The 21,324-nt window shown below is 41.7% G+C and overlaps 1 protein-coding gene across 2 annotated transcripts in view; it reads right to left on the bottom strand.

The window, feature by feature from the left end:
* Slc9a9 (solute carrier family 9 (sodium/hydrogen exchanger), member 9) overlaps positions 1-21,324 on the bottom strand; it is a 560,897-nt gene that overhangs the window by 368,213 nt on the left and 171,360 nt on the right. For both annotated transcript variants that reach the window (XR_003947936.1, NM_177909.5), the window contains exon 6: positions 6,445-6,550. Coding sequence is in view for 1 of the 2 variants with exons in the window: in NM_177909.5 (NP_808577.3) it covers positions 6,445-6,550 (106 nt within the window). In the remaining variant the exon portion in view is untranslated. The remainder of the gene's footprint in view (positions 1-6,444; positions 6,551-21,324) is intronic.

Below are 21,324 nucleotides of genomic sequence, written 5' to 3'. Positions count from 1 at the left end.
CTAGAAAATATTATTCTGAGTGGGGTAACTCAATCACAAAAGAACACACCTAGTATTCACTCACTGAAAAGTGGATATTAGCCCAGAAGCTCAGAATACCCAAGATACAATTCACAGACCACATGAAGCTCAAGAAGAAGGATGACCAAACTATGGATACTATGGTCCTCCTTAGAAGAAGGAACAAAATACCCATGGAGGAGTTACAGAGACAAAATGTGGAGCAGAGACTGTAGGAAAAGCCATCCAGAGACTGCCCCACCTGGGCATCCATCCCATACACCGTCACCAAACCCAAACACTATTGTGGATGCCAACAAGTGCTTGCTGACAGGTCCATGATATAGTTGTCTCCTAAGATGCTCTACCACTGTCTGACAAATACAGAGGTGGATTATCTCAACCTACCATTGGACTGAGCATAAGGTCCCCAATGGAGGAACTAGAGAATGAGCTGAAGGGATTTGCAGCCCCATAGGAGGAACACCAATATGAACCAACCATTACCCCCAGAGCTCCCAAAAACTAAACCACCAACTAAAGAGTACACGTGGAGGGATCCATGGCTCCAGCTGCATATGTAGCAGAGGATGGCCTTGTTAATCATCAATGGAAGGAGAGACCCTTGGTCTTGTGAAGGCTCTATGCCCCAGTATAGGGGAATGCCAGGGCCAGGAAGAGGGAGTGGGTGGGTTGGTGAGCAGGAAGAGAGGGGATGGGATAAGGAGTTTTGGGAGGGGAAACCAGGAAAGGAGATAACATTTTAAATGTAAATAAAGAAAATCTCTAATAAAAAAAGAAACATTGTATCACTTTTCTCTTTTGTCAGTAACCTAGGAGGGCTCCAATTTCTCAGACTCCAGCTCTCTGGGTACGACTTGGCATCTTGAGTTCTTAAGCTTTCAAGATTTGCTAGTTAAAAAAAGACACAGTAGATGTCAACAGGAATGATGAGATAAACTAGAAAAGTATTTCTATCACATAAAGACTTCCTATAGAGCTACAGAGCTTTGGCAACTGTGTTGCTTTATTTCTTGCTTGGATAGTTTTGTAAGGTATACTAAATAACGACTTTTACACTTTGTAGGCAGGAAAACCAATACCGCTCTTCTGGTGTGCTAAGTTTTGTTACATTTCTATCTAGCATTTAGTTTCATGGCGATTTTACTTGGACAATAATTCTGCTTTTCTTATCTCAGCTTTGTGATTCCAAGTGAGGCCACTTATGACTCTGATGTTACACGTGGCTTACATGGGTAAGACAGTGTCTCCCTTGCCTCAGTAAGCATACCTAAAGTAGTCACAGTTCGAGAATCTATAAGCTGTAGCAAACAAGGCCGGGGATGATGGGCTAATGGACCGTGGGTTCTTGCTCTGTTCAGAAGACTGGAGCAGTGCCTCATGAAGGAGCTGGGTGAGGAGGGAGAGACCTGCTCATTTGGTGGGGCCCTTTACTGAGCTATTCCTATGGCTGCTGCTCACTTACATCAGCTCACAGTCTGTTTGCTTACAGCAGTTTGGTTGGTTCTGGGAAAACTGTACTGATTGCACAGTTAATTATTGGGGGATCCTGACATCAGATCTGACTTCTAATTGTAGCTTCTGCCATGCTGCCTCTGAAATTAATGTCTTTGTTCAGGATTCAAGCACGTATACCTTCTCCAGATCTCTTTGCTCTGTCTTCTGCCTCCTTTCAAAGTCTATTTAACAACTTTAGAAAGGTAAATCATTCATTTTGAGCCGGTGTGCACACACGTGGAAAGGATATTCCTATATACTAGACATAATAGTGTGGGTCAGAGATAAGCTGATTTCAGAACTTTTATGTTAATTGAAGTTACTTTTATTTCAGGACAAAGAATTGCTGGATCATTTTTAATCATAGAAATATGATACAGCACTTGTCATCATGTGCTATGTAGGAGAGATGGGAAAATCAAATTCAATTATAAATTAACTGTCTGAAATTGAGAGCACATTTAACCTAAGAAACAGTATTAATTATAATATTTTTGCTTCATAGGCTATCAAAGAAAAGCATCTTTAATCAAAAAATGTAGCTAAGTACTAGAGCACACTATTATCATATTAACAATTAAAATGCAAAGTATTAAAAGGAAAAGGAATGGGTAATCTTTAAGTAAAATTTGATGGCCAATGAAGGGGAGATCAACAGAAGCCTGTTTCCAAAAGTCTTTAGAGACCCCGCTAAGGGCCACACTTGCCAATGATTTGAGTTTATCAAGGTAGTCCACATTAACCACTGGCTTTGGTTTTCTGAAACTTTATTAATCCATGGTCAAATCCAATGAAAATATTAAAAAGGAGTTTCCAAAACCACACAGTTGATAACTTTTAAGGGCTCTTTGTTATTATGCATTGTTGTAAGTGTTTTATTATTCTGTGTTGCTGTTAATCTACTTCACCTAATCTATGAGGCTAAACTTTATCATAGTTATATTTGTATATGAAGAAAACACATCTGTAGCGTTCAGTATGACACTTTTGGACATTTATGAAACTCTTGAAATGTAACCTTGGTCGATAAAGGGAAAGGTTATCTATGTATATCCAACTTCACATTCCAGATTTAAAATTTTTATTTTTCCATGATGCTTGCAAAAAAAAAATAGTCCTGTAGCTATTCTTTTTAAAGAAAACTTTGATGGTAGGAGTGGAACCTAGCGCCTCATTACATACTAGTCAAAGGCTCTATCACTGAGCTGTACTCCCAGCATTTACCACTGTTCTTAAGCCTGGAAACCAATAAAGCTAAAGCACAAAGTTTTTCATTTGTTCTTTTTACACACTTAAAGTATATATACTCTGCTTTCAAAAAGTTACTATCTAGAAGTCGAATATGCATGCAAATCCAATGCCAACTGGAAGGAACTGATGGGCTGGGGAAGTCCTGGCTCTGATTGTGATCTGGTGAACCCTAAAGGAAGTTACTGGGCTGAGAGTTAGAAGATAGGCCTCAACAGAACCAGATGCATGGAGAACAACGTAAGAGGAGGGATTTTATTGTGAGGTCTTGGACCTACCACTCAGAGACTATCAATGTGCTGTGTGTGGTTCAGTATAGAGGAGAAAAAAAAAAGAGGAACAAATGAATTGTTAGTAAGAAACTCAGGGGAAAATCTTTATGTGATCTAGAAATCCCTAAGGGAGGTAGAAATGGTTGGAAGAGAGATAGAGATGGGCATTAGTGCTCAAGAAATAACATGACGAGATCATTATGTACAATCTACTTTAAGTTGACCATCATTATGTAGGGTCTAAACTTAGCAATGGTGTAGCAGGCATGATTCTCTCCTATAAAGTGGTCCTTAAGTCCAATTAGGAACTGATGGTTACTCTCAGATAAAAGGTTTTGGCCACTTTTGCCACTATTGCAGCATTCAGCATGTATGTCTTGCAAGGCTGCTGTAGTAGTAGTGGGTAGGCTTTACAGCTGAGTAGATCCACTAATTGCTTTATCCTTTGGCACCTTGCATAGCACCTTCTCATACTATGAAAGTTAGTTCTCAGGGAGGAGACTTGAAGGTCAGTTCCAGTACAATTCATTCAACCTAGCTAACTATCCATGGCTGCTTAAGTCATAGAAACTGGAAGAGAACTTACTACTACTTTTCTGTTTTATAATTTAATCTAACATTCCTTTTCTCCAGCCTGCTCCTTCCACATTCCCCTACTCTGTCTCTAATTCATGACCTCATCTTTAGTTTATGCACACACACACACACACACACACACACACACACACACGCACGCACGCACACACTGAATCAATTTAGTGTTTAGTGTTAGAATAATTTCTAATATAATCTCTGTTTTCTAAATACTTAAACCCACAAATAAGTGTAGCTCTTACCCCTCATCAAAGAGGCTTCTTTTGAGACAGATGAAGACTATTAAAACTCACAAATGAGTCAAATGAGGATAAGTGACCATGGGGTGTGGAGGTTGAATTTCAACTGGCACATTAACAACACAACCCTTAATACTTAAGGCTCAAGGATAATCACAGAAGAGGGCATAGAAAAACTGTAAAGCCAGAGGGAACAGAATGCCCTCTATGCGATAACGTCCTCCAGACATGGCAAGGAAGCTGCACCTATGAAATCTCAGTATGGCTGCTTAAACAAGACCTGACTAATGAAAAAAACCAACCGGCATCCCAGTGTGGATGAGAAATATTTCACAAGGCCCTTTCCTTAGATAAAAGCTATAGGTAAGCAGTAGAAGCTGACACAGAGAGAATCAGTTTTCTCAAGGGAAAGCCCTGATTGGTTTTCAATCCCAAGTGGTCAGCCTAAATACTTGGAGATATGAGCCACACTAAATTGATTCAGTAGGTTGTATATGTATATATACATATGTATGTATATATGTATGCATGTATGTATGTCTATATATATGTGTGTGTATTTATGCAAATATAACATACATTATATATAAAACTAAAGATGAGGTCATGAATTAGAGAAGGAGTAGGGGAACAGGGATGGAGAGAGGGAATGGTAGAATTTGCATATCATTGCAAAATTCTCCAAAGACAATTTTAAAAAGAAATGAGTGAACAGGTAAGAAGAAAAACCCATGGAAGACAGTGTAAGGGGCGAAGAGGCAAGTCATAGGAAATGCTGGTGCACAGAGAGGCCAGAGCTCGGCCATCACACAATACTGGTCGGCAGTCAAACAACCCCATAGTAGGGACGCTATAGATCCTAATATGCAGACCTTGGGCAGAGAAACTGTCTTACTCAGACAGTTTTATTTTCATACGAACTCCTTGGCTTTATGCCTCACGGTTCCACCATAGCAGAGCTAAGGACTGCAGGGCTTCAGCTAGAATGTCAATTGTTTCCTGCCCAGAAAAGAAGGCACCTTGTCAAGACACAGAATTAGATATGTTTTGTCACCATGACCAAAATACCTGAGAGACACAGCTTCGAGATAAAAAGATTTAATTTTGTATGGTTTCAGAGAGTTTGGTTTGTGACTGACTGACCCATGTGTTTAGGAAGCCACAGATAGACTTGAGGTAGAAAATAAACCATTTCTAGTGGCCCAGGCTTTTACCTAACGGGCCAACACTCATTCTCAAGGCCTTATTTTTAGTGGGAGTCACTGTGAGTGGCAGTGCTGGGCAGAGGACAGGCCTGCCTTGGACGGGCCAGGGTGGGTTTCCCCATTGTTTTGTGGTTTTGTTTGACACAGCCTCTTACAGTTTGGCAGCTCAGGAAGTAAAAATGAAGGGACTCAGCAGATTTTTCTATTTTTTTTCCTCAAATATTCCTTTAATGTTAGTATTTCTGGGACAGGGACTCTTGGTGTCCTAATTAATTGTTCTTGATGTTTTCAAAGCATCCTTCTGCATTTATGTGTCTGACCATGGCTTTTTGTTCTTATTCTTACATGCTAGTAGTTTCCTGCGACACAGAGAAATCCCTGTCTCTGTGGCCAGGTAAACGTGGCTGAACTCAGTGGCAACTTTGGAGGGAGGAGGGCAGCTTTAAGAAATGTCAGTTGGCAAACGAAAGGGAACTGGAACACAAGCTGATAGGGCTGCCAGTCGCTGCCTGCTTCTCTCTCCTCACTCTGAGGTCTGCCTTTAAAATCTTTTGTTATTCCACAATACATTTTCAACTGCATTTGAAGTAATTAACACTGGGAGTAGAATTCCGTTGTCACATTTAATTATCAGATAGCTGCTTTCCTTGGGAATATCTGACAGTTTTGCCCAAAATGTTGGTCTTAATCTAAAACCACAGAGAGACCTCTGACACAATGAAAAGCTGCCAGAGTGGCATTTATTAAATATAAATGGCTATGTGTCTAAAGAAGAGGTGGAGAAAGCATGCTGGGTCTCATCTTGGGGGGAAAAACCTCTCAGCACAAAGGGAAATCACATCTGCACTCAGCTGGGGAAGCTTCAGGGCCGTGTGGGATGGGAAGGGCGGTACCCTGTGCTTGCCTTACAGTGCTGAATCTGCACTGAGAAGGTAAAGTGCTCTGACCCTGAGTTCTAGGTCCCGAACTGCCAAAAGCTAAATTCTAGAGCTTCTGTCAGCCTGTTATCTGAAAAGCAACTGGTGGGAGGGAAATGCTAAGTGGCATTGATTTGAAAAGAGGCAGCTCATTTCTGTGCATCTTAGGAGCCTTCAGTGAATCAGCTAAATATATGCACTGAGAAAAAAAATCTGTTACCCTCTGGGTAGTATCTTGTAATAATCTGGGAGTGTGAAGGCCATTAACAGTATTAGATATTAGGTGCCTAATGAATTGTGCCCATTATTGGGGATCTTCTGTGACAATTCCTTAAAAGCTACAAAGGGCTGTTTCCTCTCTGTCATAGAAAGAAGATGCTATTAAAGATATCAGGAATTAACTCCACGAGGAACCACAGTTAAAGGAATGCAATCAAGATCTGGTACTTACTATGTGAGGACTATGGCCACCGCATCATTCAGTACACTCTCTCCAAACAGCAGTGTGTACAGGTCTGGGTCCACGTGGAGTTCATGGAAAATGGCCAGCACTGTCACTAGGAAGACACACATAAAGATGACAAGTTAGCTAAGACACAGCCACAACGTGTGTCTTCGTTATGGTCACTTTTTAAAAAGCATTTATTAAGTACTTACGGTCCTAAACCCACCCTCCACATGAACACAAGATCTTCATTCAAAAACAACAGATTCTCCTACCCCCACCCCCGTGAAGAAATTCTATCCATGCTTACTTTCCAGAGATGCCTCTCTCTGAGCACCTGACCCACCCTTTGCTGTTCCTCCAAAGTCACACTGGACTTGTTGCAACTTTCTAAACACACTGCAGTTTCTTACCTTTTTTGTTTTGTATTCGACCCTTCCTAAAAGGGCAGAAATTCCTTTAGCATCTACTTTCACCATTCCCTCATCCCTTATATGTGCTCCACAATGCACACACGCGTGCGTGCGTACACACACATACACACACACACACACACACACACACACACAGAGAGAGAGAGAGAGAGAGAGAGAGAGAGAGAGAGAGAGAGAGACATGCTTTTGAAATCCTTTTCTTCATTCTTTAAGGGTCTTGGGGGAGACTGCTTCTGAATCCTCTGATCTCCTCAGCTTTGAGCTGGCTCATTCTTTTATGATCCTAGCATTTGGATCAAATCACAGACTTATAGAAGGGACTGAGCTTCCTGGGAACAGGGCCCAATTTGCAACCCTTGGTGTTTATTTGACCAGCGTGCAGTAATTATTTGATAAAGGGATGAAGGAACGGGCAATTGAATATTGTTTCAATGGCCTAGCACTGTGGATGGAAAGGCAACCAGATCCTGGCTCTCATGTGCTCCCGAGAGCACATTCAGCCATAGACATGGTTCTCCAGAGCAGGACTCACTCAGTTGCTACAGGCTGTTTAGCACTGAGCCTTTGTGAATCTACCACAGCTATAAATGCCACAAGCTGATTACCTGTGCTCCTCAAAACTTCCTGGTGTCTCGGCATTTGAAACAATTATGCAAAGTATGATCAGCACTCATTAAGAAAATGACCCACTGAATTGATTGCCAAGAGGGAAAGAGAGTATTACAAAATGATACCTGTCCATGGTGGGGAAAAAGGCAGAATGGGTATTTTCACTCTGTTCTTTCCTCTCCCAGTTCACGAGGACAATATGTATTCTGTAAATGGAGTGCTAGTTGGGTTTGGGGATGGGGAAGGAAAGTGAATTCAGTGTGAAGGGTTTTCAAGTAATCAAGAAATGTGAAGGTTGCTCTGTCTGCCACAGTCGAAAACAATTGAAGGTCTTTAGTAAGCTGGTTGACACATTCTGATTTGAACTTGGACATAAAGCTCAGACAGCAGAACAGAAGCAGGATAGGGAGATGGCTCAAGGCCTCCCTAGTAGTTCCAGTAAAAGATGGGTTTTACTGGCGAGGAAAGGGAGAGGTGTGGAGTCGGGCTCCAAGCACTGAGGGCCATGCACATCCATCATTGCAAGTGGAGATGGCCCAGTGACCATAGTGCTTATACATGGCTTATTTATTGGTTCTCATCTTCCCAGTCCCTCGGCATATGCTGCAATGTAGCGTGCTGCTTAGTGACTGGATAAGCAAGAGTGTTGTAAGGACAGAGGCGAGGAACAGCACCCCCATGCTACTTAAAGAGGAGGATAGGTTGGCCTTTGTGCTTGAGAGGCAGAAGAGATTATTCCAGATTCCGACTTAATATGAAACATATTAAAATCATGTATTATGTACTTGAAGATTGCAAGAAAGTTAGATTTTGAATGTTCCCATTTCAAAACAATAACAATAACAACAAAACCAAACCAAAAGGTTGATGAGCATGTGAAGTGAGGTACACGCTCATTTGTATGATCAGTTTTCCTCCTGGTCATAGGCATAAAATGTATCACATACTATAATGGCAGATAAGCTTTATTTGTCAAAGTATTTTATCTTTCTTTAGTGCCCCTTTTAAAACAAAGAAGCCACTGCTAGGATCTAACAGCAAAACAAATGAAGGGGGGTGGGGAGGGGATCATGAATTAGAATGGCAGCAGGCCTGATTCCTTTTTAAAACCAAGGGTAGAGCCGGGTTTGGTGGCGCACGCCTTTAATCTCAGCACTCGGGAGGCAGAGGCAGGTGGATTTCTGAGTTCAAGGCTAGCCTGGTCTACAGAGTGAGTTCCAGGACAGCCAGGGCTACACAGAGAAACCCTGTCATGAAAAACCAAAAAGAAAAAAAAATCAAGTGTAGAATGAAATTCATTATTCAAGTCCAGAGGGTCCTGTTAATCACCCCAGGTAAATGACAGAGATCTCCTCTCAGCTCCTGAGTGCTTTTGAGCCATTTGCTACAACAGGCAGCTTCTGTAGGTGGAGATGAGAGAGTCAGAATTCATCTCAGGTGATCTTTTTCTCCATCTCAGGTTGAGTCAAGTGCCTGCATCTAACCAAAGTAGTGAGCTTTCAACTGAGGTTTTAGTTAACAACATTCTCCTTTGGCTGGGATCTTGTAGGATAAAATATAAGTTATTCTTTATCAGAAAATTCTATCTCTGCAGTTCAAGTGCCAACTTCAGCTTCTGGGTATATTTGTTCCTGAGCTCTGTGGATAGCTTGTGACCCACCTCTACTCTTGGGGAGGTTTCCTAGGTTCATGGGCAACTTAAGGCTTGGTTTCTTATTCTAAAGTTCCTACTCATTGATATCCACTCTGTTCTATGAGATAGATTCTTCATCTTTCTAAAGAGAGCAGAAGGCTATTTTTGAGGAAAGTATTTATCTGTATATCCAATTATGTTCAAAAATGATCTGACATTCCCACAATTCCTCCTGAACAAAGAACTGAGCCCTGCTTCATAAACGATATCCCACACAAAGGAGAAAGCTATTACTTTGCGAATTCCTGTCTACCCTGTGAAGAAACAGAACAGCTTCAGAATAAAGCCAGCTAGTGTGTCCTAGAGGAGGGAGTATTTTGTCAGGACGGCAAATGAGTTGAATAGGTGAGTCAGGGAATTAGCCACCCACTCTGCTCCTGAGCTTGGAACTTTTAAAAGAACTCATTTAGTTAGTTCACAGACAATGCTAAGTTTTACACACAGTGCCTTACATGCTTAGCTGCACTGTCCCAGTTTAGACTTTCTTGAAATGGTCACAGTGTAATTCATAGCAGGCTCTCCTCAGATCTCTCTGGGTTGGGGAGACTAGCCCTAAGTCTAAGCTAGGCTAAAAATAATTAGTACTTACTTAAGATGAACCTTTTGTGACCTCAAGAGAGCATTCTAGATAGCAGGAGTAAGAGTGCATAGGAAGGAGAGATGACATAATTAGATCTTCGGAACCTATGATTTTATTAACGGATTTGGCCATTTTTGCCTGTATTACATTGTGGTTCACATGGCTCTCATGGTAACTGCTGCTGCTGCTTCATCCATGGTTGGGAATTCCTTCTCTTATACTCTCTAAGACCAAATTTTTAGTATGTATGTATATATATATACCTATATGTATATTATACACACACACACACATATCTATCCTCTGATGCTAAAGAAGATTCCCATTCGCAGAGGCACACACCTTCATTTAGGACATGGAAAGAGTGTGACCACCAAGTGACTGACAGATGCTTCGGAACCATGGGAGAGTTCTGAGAAAAGAGCTTGAGCAGCCAAATGGGATGAGTGAGAAGAGTGTAGGTGGCTGTGTTTCTGGGGTGTACTGGTGAGGTAAGATAGAAAGCCGAAGCAGCATCACAAGAGTGCAGAAACCAATTGGGCTTTCTTCTAGACATTCCATGTTGTAGGTTGGGTGGAATCAGGCAGAAAATAGAAGGGTTGAAGGCAGAGGATAGACTAGAAGGGAGCTAATAGGACGGGAAGAAGAAGAAGAAGGCAGGATGTGTCCAGGGACAGCAGGGAAGTTATGTTCTGAGTCATGAAAGATCGTCTGCTGCAAGCTGGGTACCAATGCATGACTCAGGCCCCTGGAGGCTGGACATGAATTGCAGCATCTCCAGCAGGGGTGAATCCAAGACTTACGACACACTATTAGAATCAAATGGAGAAAAATTTACAATCTCTAAGAGAAATCCAAACACTGAACTAGTGGGATATTTTTATTAATACCATCATCCTATAGAAACTCTAGCTACTCTGTATGGAATCAGAAAGATAGTAAGAAAACATTCTTAGAGTAAAAAACTCCAGAAAGTGACTATTGAAACCAATCAGAATGCCAATGTATTGACTGCTAAATAATGTTCTGTGTATTTTTAACGGCTTGTCTGTAAATGATCGCTCTCTGCAAGCTCCTTCAGTAGCTCTGAAGTCTTCAGAGTGATTTAGTGACAGTCTATGCCTTAGAACCTTTGTAAGCAGCTCTCTGACCCATATTCTCTTGATGTTTTACAAGGAATTTAAATTTCAAATGGTATTTCAATGTGCCAGCACTCGGCATCCTAGTACATGATCTGCCTAGGTCGATAGACAACAAGACACAATAGTTTCCTCCCTTGTCATTCTAAGTCATCACTCAGTGTTGTCATGCTGGCTCTCTTTGTAGTACTTGCTATTTCTGTGCTGATCAGTATGTATGACACTTGTCTATGACACATGAAGAATCAGCAGTGTCCAAGGCTTCTGCAGCTGAATCCTTGTTAGTCATGACAAGTGTTACTCATTTATACGTATAAATGAGGTAGCATTCTTCTCTTGTTAAAAGAGTACTGTGAAATGTATCCCCCTACAAATGGTTTAAGTGATTATAGGAGGGTTTTGAAAACAGTTGTAGCTTTGTGAGAATAGACTAGAATACTGGGATTATTTTGAATCTAGACCCCCCCTCTCCACACACTTGGCTATGAAATCAATTCATGAATGGGTTTTGCCAGTGGGGTTCTGCCAGTCATAACAATAGAAATATAACAGAATCCCACCCTTCTGAACTAGGTCAAAGAATGATGCTGTCTGGAAAGTTGGTCATTGGATGCCACTTTGTGGAGGCCATTCTAAATTGTATATTCTACAAAGCTTGATGAATGAATTTGGCCTAAAACATGTCAACTTTATCTGACCTTCGTAGTGATCCACGTGTTAGGTATTGAGGTAGTAGTGAAAAGACATTATATGCCAGCACACTGTTGCAATCCCTTCAGCCAGGTCTCTTTGGGAAAAAACAAGCTCTGGTGGCCAGAGTAGTGGTTTCAAAGGATAGACCAAGGATTGTTGGAGTTTCTTGAACCATACCCAGGAACATCTTTATGGTCAGAATATCTTCACAACAGTAGGGAAGTGTTAATTGCATTTTTCTATTCTCATTCTTTGGTTTACTAAAATAGAGTTTACAAAAGGCTATGTGATAGCATTAGTACATCATGTGGCATTCAGGGGCAGATGTAAGGAGCCCCTGTCTTTTATTGCTCATATCCTACACTGAAGAACTTTGCAAAAATATAAGGAAATGATGCTACTCTCCTCAACATAGTGTTTTGTTTCTCTTGGAAAATAAATTTATCTTTCATATGTTATATTATTTATAGTCAAATGTACAAATTATTGTTACTTAAGTCAATAAAATGACATTTTGAAATTTGTCTTAATTTCTAGTTGGATAAACAATAATGGGTACATGAACAGAAACTCTTTGGGGGTCTTTCTTACCCTGGGAGAGTTGTGAAGAGCCATATTATAAAATGCCTGAGAGTGACTGTCCTAAGAGAGGTGGGTATATAACGGCTTATTCTCTATGCACTGAGAATGACACTAGCTAAGCATCCTGTTTGAGAAAGATGAGGAAATGTTTCCCTTTGTTAGTTTCTGAAGAGCTCAGATTCCATGCTGGATCCTCACCCAGAAAGGCTCCCTGTGTCGTAACATCTTTTGCCATGCGGTAACCCACTGACTCTGAGTGTATATGCAGAACTCACAGTAACTCTCAACGGAGGAAATGGTTGTGTTTTTACATTAACCCCAGGAGCCTATTTCTAGAGTCACAATTCCATCACTGGTATCTGTATTTGTTTAAGGCATTCATTTGAAAGGTTAAATATTGGGGAGCTGTTTCTTTAATGGAAAGATGCACAACAAAAGCACAGACAATCACAATCCTCTTCTTGACTTCATAGCTGCATGGTGTTTGAGAATAATTGATTTCACCTTTTGCTCAAAAGCCACAAGTACATCCCCTACTGGTCTCTGAGAGTAGAAAACAGTAACCAGAAGGTCATAAGGTTTTGCAATGAGAAAATCAAATGCTAGCATGTAAATGCTGCAAAGAAATATATTTAATAACCAACCCCAGCAGGTACTAGTTCCTAGGTCTTATATTTGGGAATTCATGGATTGAGACCTGCTTGGCACTTCAGCTAGTGCTTTAAAATTTCCCCCAAGGTATCTACAGCAAGAATATTCTAAAATTAACATTAGCAGAGAACATAAACATTTAACAAAGACCCAATTTTCTCCCCAATGGGGTTTAATGAGCCATGGTGCAGTTTAATGGGGATCTGTGCCGTATACCCTCTATCCAAGTGAAGATGACTCAGCCAGCCACACAAGAGTTCTCCAATCACAATGATTGCTTCAGCACATTGCCATTTTAAAACAGAAAATGGCAGGCAAATGTTTACCTACAAATCATGAAATATATTAAGAGCAAAGGCCAGTGGCTCCAAAGAGCAGCCCAAGTTAGTGATGGCTCACTAATAAATCATCACTTGGAGGTAAACATAATACCGTGGTTTATTACATGGAACAATTGTAAGGAAAACAAGAAGTCAAAAGAGCATTGTGTTAGTTATGATCATGGGGGACATCGAATAGGAGTGCTTCACCAAGTTTTCTTACCATAAAAAGATATAAAACATACATGGTATATCATAATTTCCCAAACTCTGGATAAGGACAATGAAGAATATTACATAATAGTTCCAACATGGAGAATGTGTCCAAGGGCAAATGAGCATAATACTGAGAGGAGTCAGCACAGGCTTGGGAGAGAGAAAAGATAAAGACTAGAATGAGGAATTAATTCATCAAGGACTAAGGCTATTCTTTATTGGTAGAATGCTTGCCTAGCCTCACAAGGCCCTGGACTTGAATCGCAGTGTTGCAAAGGGACAGGGTGATGTCATGTGCTTATCCTGTCTGAGAATCTGAACATTCCTCCCTTCTCAAATCTGTCAATTAGCAACACCTGGAACATGTGAATATGTTTCGTTACATGACTACGACGGCTCTTGAATGCAAATAAGTCAGAAGACCTTAAAATCGGTATTTTATCCTAGATCAGCTGAAGCAGTGGTCAATCCTGATCACATGAGCCTGTGAGGGGGGAAATTTCCCCTCACTGTTCCCCAACTTTGTGTCTTCTAAAACAAAACGCCTTTAATCCCAGCACTCGGGAGGCAGAGGCAGGCAGATTTCTGAGTTCGAGGCCAGCCTGGTCTACAAAGTGAGTTCCAGGACAGCCAGGGCTATACAGAGAAACCCTGTCTCAAAAAATCAACCAACCAACCAAACAAATAAACAAAAAAACAAACAAAAAACCCAAAAAACAAAAACAAAAAAACAAACAAAACAAAAAAACAGAATTCCATCTATTCCAATTTGTGCTGCCCACATACTCTTGGATATGGTGACTAGAGCAGGATTAGTCAACCAGAGGCCACTCCCTTAAAGAAAACTTTCTTATTCCTTCAAAAGCCATCAATTGTTTGTAGCTCCCCAGTCAGGGATAGAGGCTGGCAAACCTCTTCCCTCATTACACTAGGACAATGATAGGTTTAACCTTCATGTAGGCAACCACAGCTGCCTGGAGTCCATGAGTGTGGCAATCCTGTCATGTCCAGATGAGACTGTTCAGCTCGACGCCCTTCTGACCTCCAGCTCTTGCAATACTTCTGATTTCCTCTTCTGAAACTGTTCCCGAGCCTCAAAATTGAGGTGATAAAGTGTGATATACATGGCCCACATGTGGCTGAGCGCTCGGCTGACATTTATTCTTTGCACTCTACCAGTTATGAGTTTCTACATTAGCCACTACCCACTGCACAAGAACCTTTGATGAGGTCTGAGACATACACTAATCTACGTGGAGAGATGCTAATTTTGAGGGATATTTGCTACTATGCCCCTTTAGCCGACCCTTTAGTAAGTCAACCCTGGGAAACAGGAACTCCCCTTTGCCAGATTTACAATAGCAGAGCTGTACCTCCTTATGGAGCAGGCTTCAAATCTACTCGCGGAGAAGTTGGTTGCCCCCAGAGCACCCATACCGCTATTGCTTGCTCAGGTCATCTTGCTACGGCAGGTATTACTGCAGTTCGTAGGATTCCCAGCCGGCTTAGGCTAATGATGGTTTTCTCTCCTCTAACATTCCTAGCAGCTTTTAGTACTGTGATGGCTAGCCAGAAGAGAAGGAGCTTTCTGCTCAGCACCAACTCGATTTCTCCATGTCCTCTAACCAGTGCGTGTGGTGTTTTCAGCAAGATGGTGGTACCATCTAATTCTGGTGGGAAACCAAGAACGATGGCAAAAGTCTGTAATATTTAGGGGGATCTCTGGACCCTTGGACCTAAAGGAGGTATTCCACATTTGGCACTGGGCTTTTTAATTTGGACATCATTGATTGCGGAGATGAGCATAATCCCCTGTGTAGGGTAACACCAATTAAATTCTTTTTTTGTTTTGGCTATGAATGTAGCTTCTTTTTTTAATGTCATTTTCCATATGCTTTCCAAACATGCTAGGTTTTAGCCCTCCCCGAATCCCTTCCCTTGTCCTACCCTGTCATTTCTTTCCTCGTCTTCAATCTCTCCCCATTCATATCGTCTGTATTCTATTATCCACTCTCCTTCCTTAATGTCTTTTTAATCCTCCCCACTAACAGTCTCTTTCTAGTTTCCTGGATTCTTTGAGTGTTCCAAACTAAACACACAAGTCTAAATATTTGATGCCTAGAACTACAGATGAGAGAAATGGAGGCTGGGTGCAATCAAAATACATCATATGGAATTTCAAAGATTAATAAAAAATATTTTTAAAAAGAAAAGGGTGTGTTCCACAAATAATGTTTTGGAATTCGTGATGCAGAAAAGAAGTATGTGTCTTAGGAGATATGAGACAGTGTTGAAAGAGAGTATTTCAGTGGAATCGATCTAAATGATGGAGATATTCGGTTCTTAGATGTATGCACTTGGTGCTGCGTCCCCAGCTAAGAACCTGAGATCCCTGAGGCTTGGCCAAATCTTGAACTTCCCTGGTGTCCTCCAGGCTCTTTGGTACATCACTGAACACTTAAATATGTAATAAATATTCTCCTTTCAGTAACATTTATTGCTTGTAAGTGAATTCACAATTTGTATGCAAAAAAAAGATTGTCATTAGTCATGATTTTGTAAATTGTTACCAGCAAAACACCTGAGGCAGAATAAAAATGAATTTTATACAATAAAAATAAAGGAGATGAAATTTCTTAGGCTGGTGTGAGAGAATTTACTAGAGGGGTGTGAATAACAGGGGAAGTCAGGAACATTCTAAGAGTTAGAAAGGTGTGTCAGATCTTTGTTGACTTTAAAATGTAGATGCTGATTTACCAGGGCAGAGAGAGGGGTCTTGGACAGCAGTGGGTATCTCTGTTAGCAAGCAATGGAACTTCAGCTCTGTAGCTGTAATAATCTGGATTCTGCCACAAACCTGGATGATCTTAGAGAGTCTTCTTAGAACTTATGAAAGGGCCCCAGCCAACTAAAACCTTGAATTTGACCTTCTGAGACTCCTAGCAAAGAACTCATTCCAGCTGGACTTCTGACCTTCAAAGTAAAGAGATAAAGTTTTAATGCCAAAATCTGCTGGATACATGGTGATTTATTATATTGCTAACACATTAATATGTCTGGGCCCCTTGGTTCATAGTGATCTGAACATGATGGGTGTGCTGGCTTCAGAGCTCCTGAGTGAGAATATGGCTGGAATGTCCCTATTTTCAGCCATTTCAGAGCCCCTTTGCCCCATAGCACCACTGGCATAAAATAAAAATAAAAATAAATCACATATACAAATCCATGTTTTATATCATGCTTAACAAATGCAAGCTTGTATCAGAGATTAAAAAAAAAAGTGTGGGGGCTGGGAGTGGGGGAAGGAAATCATAGGATGCTGCCTATGGGGCTATGGGAGCTTAACACTGATGTAGTCGTCTCTGAATGTCCCTCCTGGTGCTATCATCACACACAGCATACCATATCATCCAGTCTCTCTGAATGTGTTGTTTTATATCTCATAGCCTTATTCTCCAGGAATGACCCTGTCCAGGCCGCACTGTTGTATATAGTCAGCATGAGGAACTGGTGCTAACTAGGATGGAGTTCAGATCAGGGTGCCATGTCAACAGTCTGGTAAGCCACATCTTGGGAGAATAAGTCCCAAATCACAAAGTAGCCCCCACAAGAGGAGCCAACAGCAATTTTCTCTTCTGGGTATTTTTTGTTTTAATTATCCTGAATTTTCTACAGTAAATGTTTAGTATTTTTAGGTCAGAATAAGCAGAAAGCCATTCATAAAACAGGCCAAGCTTATAAACATGAAACATGGTGCCCAGAGTCCCTTTCTCAAAGCCACAGATGCCGTATGTGAGGCCCTAGCCATCCTGAGTACTTCCAGATTGCTGACTCCTCTTGTGCAGACTCTGGGCTCCTTGTATCTCTTCTTTGTTTGGGGAGACTGCCTGCCCTTCTGTGGTTTTCCTTCATGCTCCATGACCTCTTTTTGCTGTCCTTCTAAAGCTCCTTGCTTTAACACACACACTGTCCAGGAAAGCATCCTCAGCGTGCTTCTCCCCGTGGAATCTCAGTCTTCAGCTTTTGCTTCTCTCTGTACCGATCACACCCAGGTCTCAGCCACCTCCCAGGCAGTTTCACCTGCAGTGGCTCTGTGTGCCTGTCACTGGCAATGGCTGTTTGATTAGTTTTCCACTCCCTGGGAGCAAGGCGTCATAAATCTGCTTTTCTTGAGTCTAAGGAATACATTGTCACCAACCCAGAGCTTTTTGTTTGTGTTTTAAGAAGATAGATAGATAGATAGATAGATAGGAGGATGGATGGATGGATGGATGGATGGATGGATGGATGGATGGATGGATAGATGGATGGGTAGATGGATGGATAGATAGATAGATAGATAGATAGATAGATAGATAGATAGATAGATAGATGGATGGATGGATTTTTATTTGCAACGGGAAAATCTCTGGCTTGAGAGAGTACAATAATAGAAGTCAAACTACACTTTGCAGTCCAGCAGTTTACAAGATCAGGCGAGGAGCCAGAAATCCATCCTGGAGGTGTGATATTACATCAGATACTGCAGCAAGAATTAGCTTTGTTAGTCCTGAAGTTTTGGCCCCCTACAGTAATCCTTTCTAGAAGGAAAATGATGCAAAAATAAAACATTCAGTTACCAGTGAATTTATTTTCTTATGTGAAAGGGGCGATTTTTAAAAGTGCTATCACCCTAAGAAATAGCACCCACTCACTTAAAATGGCCTTCTGGGATACTAAGGTAGTGGTCAGTCACAAAGGCCGGGGAGCTGACTGGGTAGTTAAGAGCACTTTCGTTGCAGAGGACTGGATTAAAGTTCTAGGTGATACAACCCCCTCTTCTGGTCTTTTCAGATACTGTACACATAGTGCATAGACACACATGCAGGCAAAACACACATATACATAAAATAAAAATAATTGCATCATTTTAAAAACAAATTAGGCCTCCTTTGTATTGTTTGCTCAGCTATGTGCTTGTCAACCCCTTGGTATTTCCTGGTGAGCAGTGAACATTAATTCTGTTGGTTGGTTGAATGAATGAACCTCTGAAGGTTAATTCTTGAGGCAGGAGCAGCTTCGGTGTTGTCTGTTCACCAGGTTATCCACTGCTTTTCTGTTCACTGGCTGCCCTACAGTACTTGTCTGTAGATGCTATCGCCATTTCTGTTCAAAATAACACAGTAATAACACAACACAGAGTTTCTTATCTAGAACATCCAGGTAAACAGAAGGCACTTTCAAGTATTTTTTTTAATTGGGTATTTATTTCATTTACATTTCCAATGCTACCCCAAAAGTCCCCCACACGCTCCCCCACCCACTCCCCCACCCACCCACTCCGACTTCTTGGCCCTGGCGTTCTCCTGTACTGAGGTATATAAAGTTTGCACGACCAATGGGCCTCTCTTTCCACTGATGGCCGACTAGGCCATCTTCTGATTCATATGCAGCTAGAGACACGAGCTCCGGGGGGTACTGGTTAGTTCATATTGTTGTTCCACCTATAGAGTTGCAGATCCCTTTAGCTCCTTGGGTACTTTGTCTAGCTCCTCCATTGAGGATTTGCTGAAGGAGACAGAGGCAGGAGGATCACGAGGCCAGCCTGGGCTACACATTTTCAAGTATTCTTAACCAATTCAAGGACTCAAGCATCTTCTTAGACCAAGAAAAACCAATCTTTGTCCACTACTAGTGGGTACTCTCCTGTCCCAGACACATTACAGCACCAACCCTTAGGGATGTATAAATATTGACCTCACACATCCATGATTTTTTTCTGCTTGACTATTTTTTTTCCATGATTTGGACTTTACTACATGCTGTGCCCTAAAAGGATACAGACAGTAAGGAAAAGATCCAAGACATCTCTGAATGTAGGTTTTGCTTCAATGTACAACATCACGTTTAACTCACCAACAGACGGTGTGGGGCTGGACACTGACTTTCAAAGCATCCATCCTGCAGGTCTGCCTTTGAGCACTGCTGAGAGTGAACTACCCCCACTGAGTAGAGCTGTTCCATTCCCAAGAGCAGCTAGCCAAAGACGTCCATCAAGCACAGCTGTTTCCCAGCTGCGCACAGGACTGTGGCAGTGCTTCAAATGGTTTTTTCAGCGTGTTCTTGAAACCATATCATCAGGACACCTGGAGTCTCTCTGCATCTATGTCCAATATCCTGAGGTGTAGCTGGCCATCCTTTATCACTGTCTCTAAGTCTGTTCTGGGCAGCTGATGCTCCATGACTGGACTTCTAACTTCTCAAGCAAGATCTTGGTGTGAGATCCTTGAAATTCATTACTCTCCTGGAGTAGAGGAAAGGGGATAGAAACCTGACTCTGGTGTCAACCCAAGCCAAGGGCAGGTGCCAACTAGGATGTGAATTAATTTGGTAAACTGGAGCCAGTTACTTGACTAGAGCATCCCCGTGCATTGCATGTGTAAATGAAGAGAAGCACTCATTCCTTAGATGCCCTGGGAAATGGCTGAGAGGGATCATTTCTGCAAGGTGCTTGGCATACAGTGGTGGACAAACAGTAGTGGCCATGACTACTATTCATGCCAGTAGTAGATCTTGCCGTCAAAAACAGTGATATCTATACTTGTTTGTTTCCTTATTGGCGTAAAATGACTTAAGGGAGGGGGGGGAAGTAGAGAAAGGCTAAAAGTTTTCTTCCTTGCAACTCTGTGCAGACTGCATGCACATTTACTCTCTCTTTCTGAATCTTGGGGCCCTTGTTTGCAAATGAGGAGGTTGAAAAAGATTGTCTTTCAAGGTCCCACCACATCTCAAATTTTATAGCTCTCAGAATCCCGTCCTCTGAACTACAGATCTCGGATATGGATCCCTCACATCCTCCTAATTATGCAGAAAGAGGCCTGCTGTGGTGCTGGGATCAAGAGAGTGGTTTAGAGAGGAACTGAGCTTCAAATGCAGAGGGTAGGATGGCGGAAGTTATTAATGAGTTTAACCTTCTCTGCTGGAACGAGGAGAGAACTATCTCTCTAGCCTTGATCCCAGAACTATCTGAGCCCAGGGATCCTTTGCTAATGTTGAGCAGGTCACAATATTTGGAACCCTGAATGGGAATGAAAACCCTCTGCTCATCATAGACCTGTCTCTTTTAGATGGGAAATAGGGCTCCTGGCTCCACTAGCTGGCAGGGTGTCTCTTCAAACAGGCACAGCTTGGCTCCTGGTGAGGGGAATTTTAAAATGCTATCCCAGAGCCTTAGCCAACTTGGCTAATACAGGGCTCCCCTGTGTTTACAAAGCCCCTGGAGTGTTGATTTGTCTCTTAAACTCATTGCTAGTGGCTGGGACTACATTTCTCTGCAGGCTGGAGAATCCTGAGGCCTAACCTTATTGCACGCAGACTCACTCTCAGAATCTGCTACCCAGTAGTCACTCATTAAATGTCCATTGAATGCAATCAATAGGAAAATGAGAACTGGACTCTTGACTACTGAGTATCTTTAAAACAAACAAACAAACAAACAAACAAACTTGACTGACAGGGTGCTGTTTTGTCTTGAGAAATAGCAGTGGTTGTGGGTCCAAGAATTTTGGAAGCACCGTCTTCAACACTGCTGTTTGTGAGCTTTATAGACATAAACAATGAAGTATTTAGAACCTCTGTTTCTTAGAATGAATAAAATCGCCTGATCATGGTGGTGATCGAATCAGTTGTAGCAAGTGTGTCAAGTCAGATATTTGTGCACACAGTTACAGACTGTTATCAGTAGATGACAGACTCTGTGTGTAGGAGAATTCAGATGGAACCCCTATGTTTGTGTTTATCAGTTTTGGGGTGCTTCTTCTGCATGCTGACTCCTGAAGGGGTGCTGTTTGGATGGGTAGAGTAAAAGCATTATTGATTTGCAGCTAGCTAAAAGTTGGCTGAAGTTAATTAAGACATTTTGCACGCATAGATGTTAGTGTCCTGCAAGAGCACAGTCCAGAAACCTAAGCAATGCAAAGCCCAGCACACT

Source organism: Mus musculus, chromosome 9 (assembly GCF_000001635.26).
Source record: "Mus musculus strain C57BL/6J chromosome 9, GRCm38.p6 C57BL/6J".
Classification (NCBI taxonomy): Eukaryota; Metazoa; Chordata; class Mammalia; order Rodentia; family Muridae; genus Mus; species Mus musculus.
Note: the sequence above shows the minus strand (reverse complement) of the source record. Positions and strands in the feature narration are given on the sequence as shown.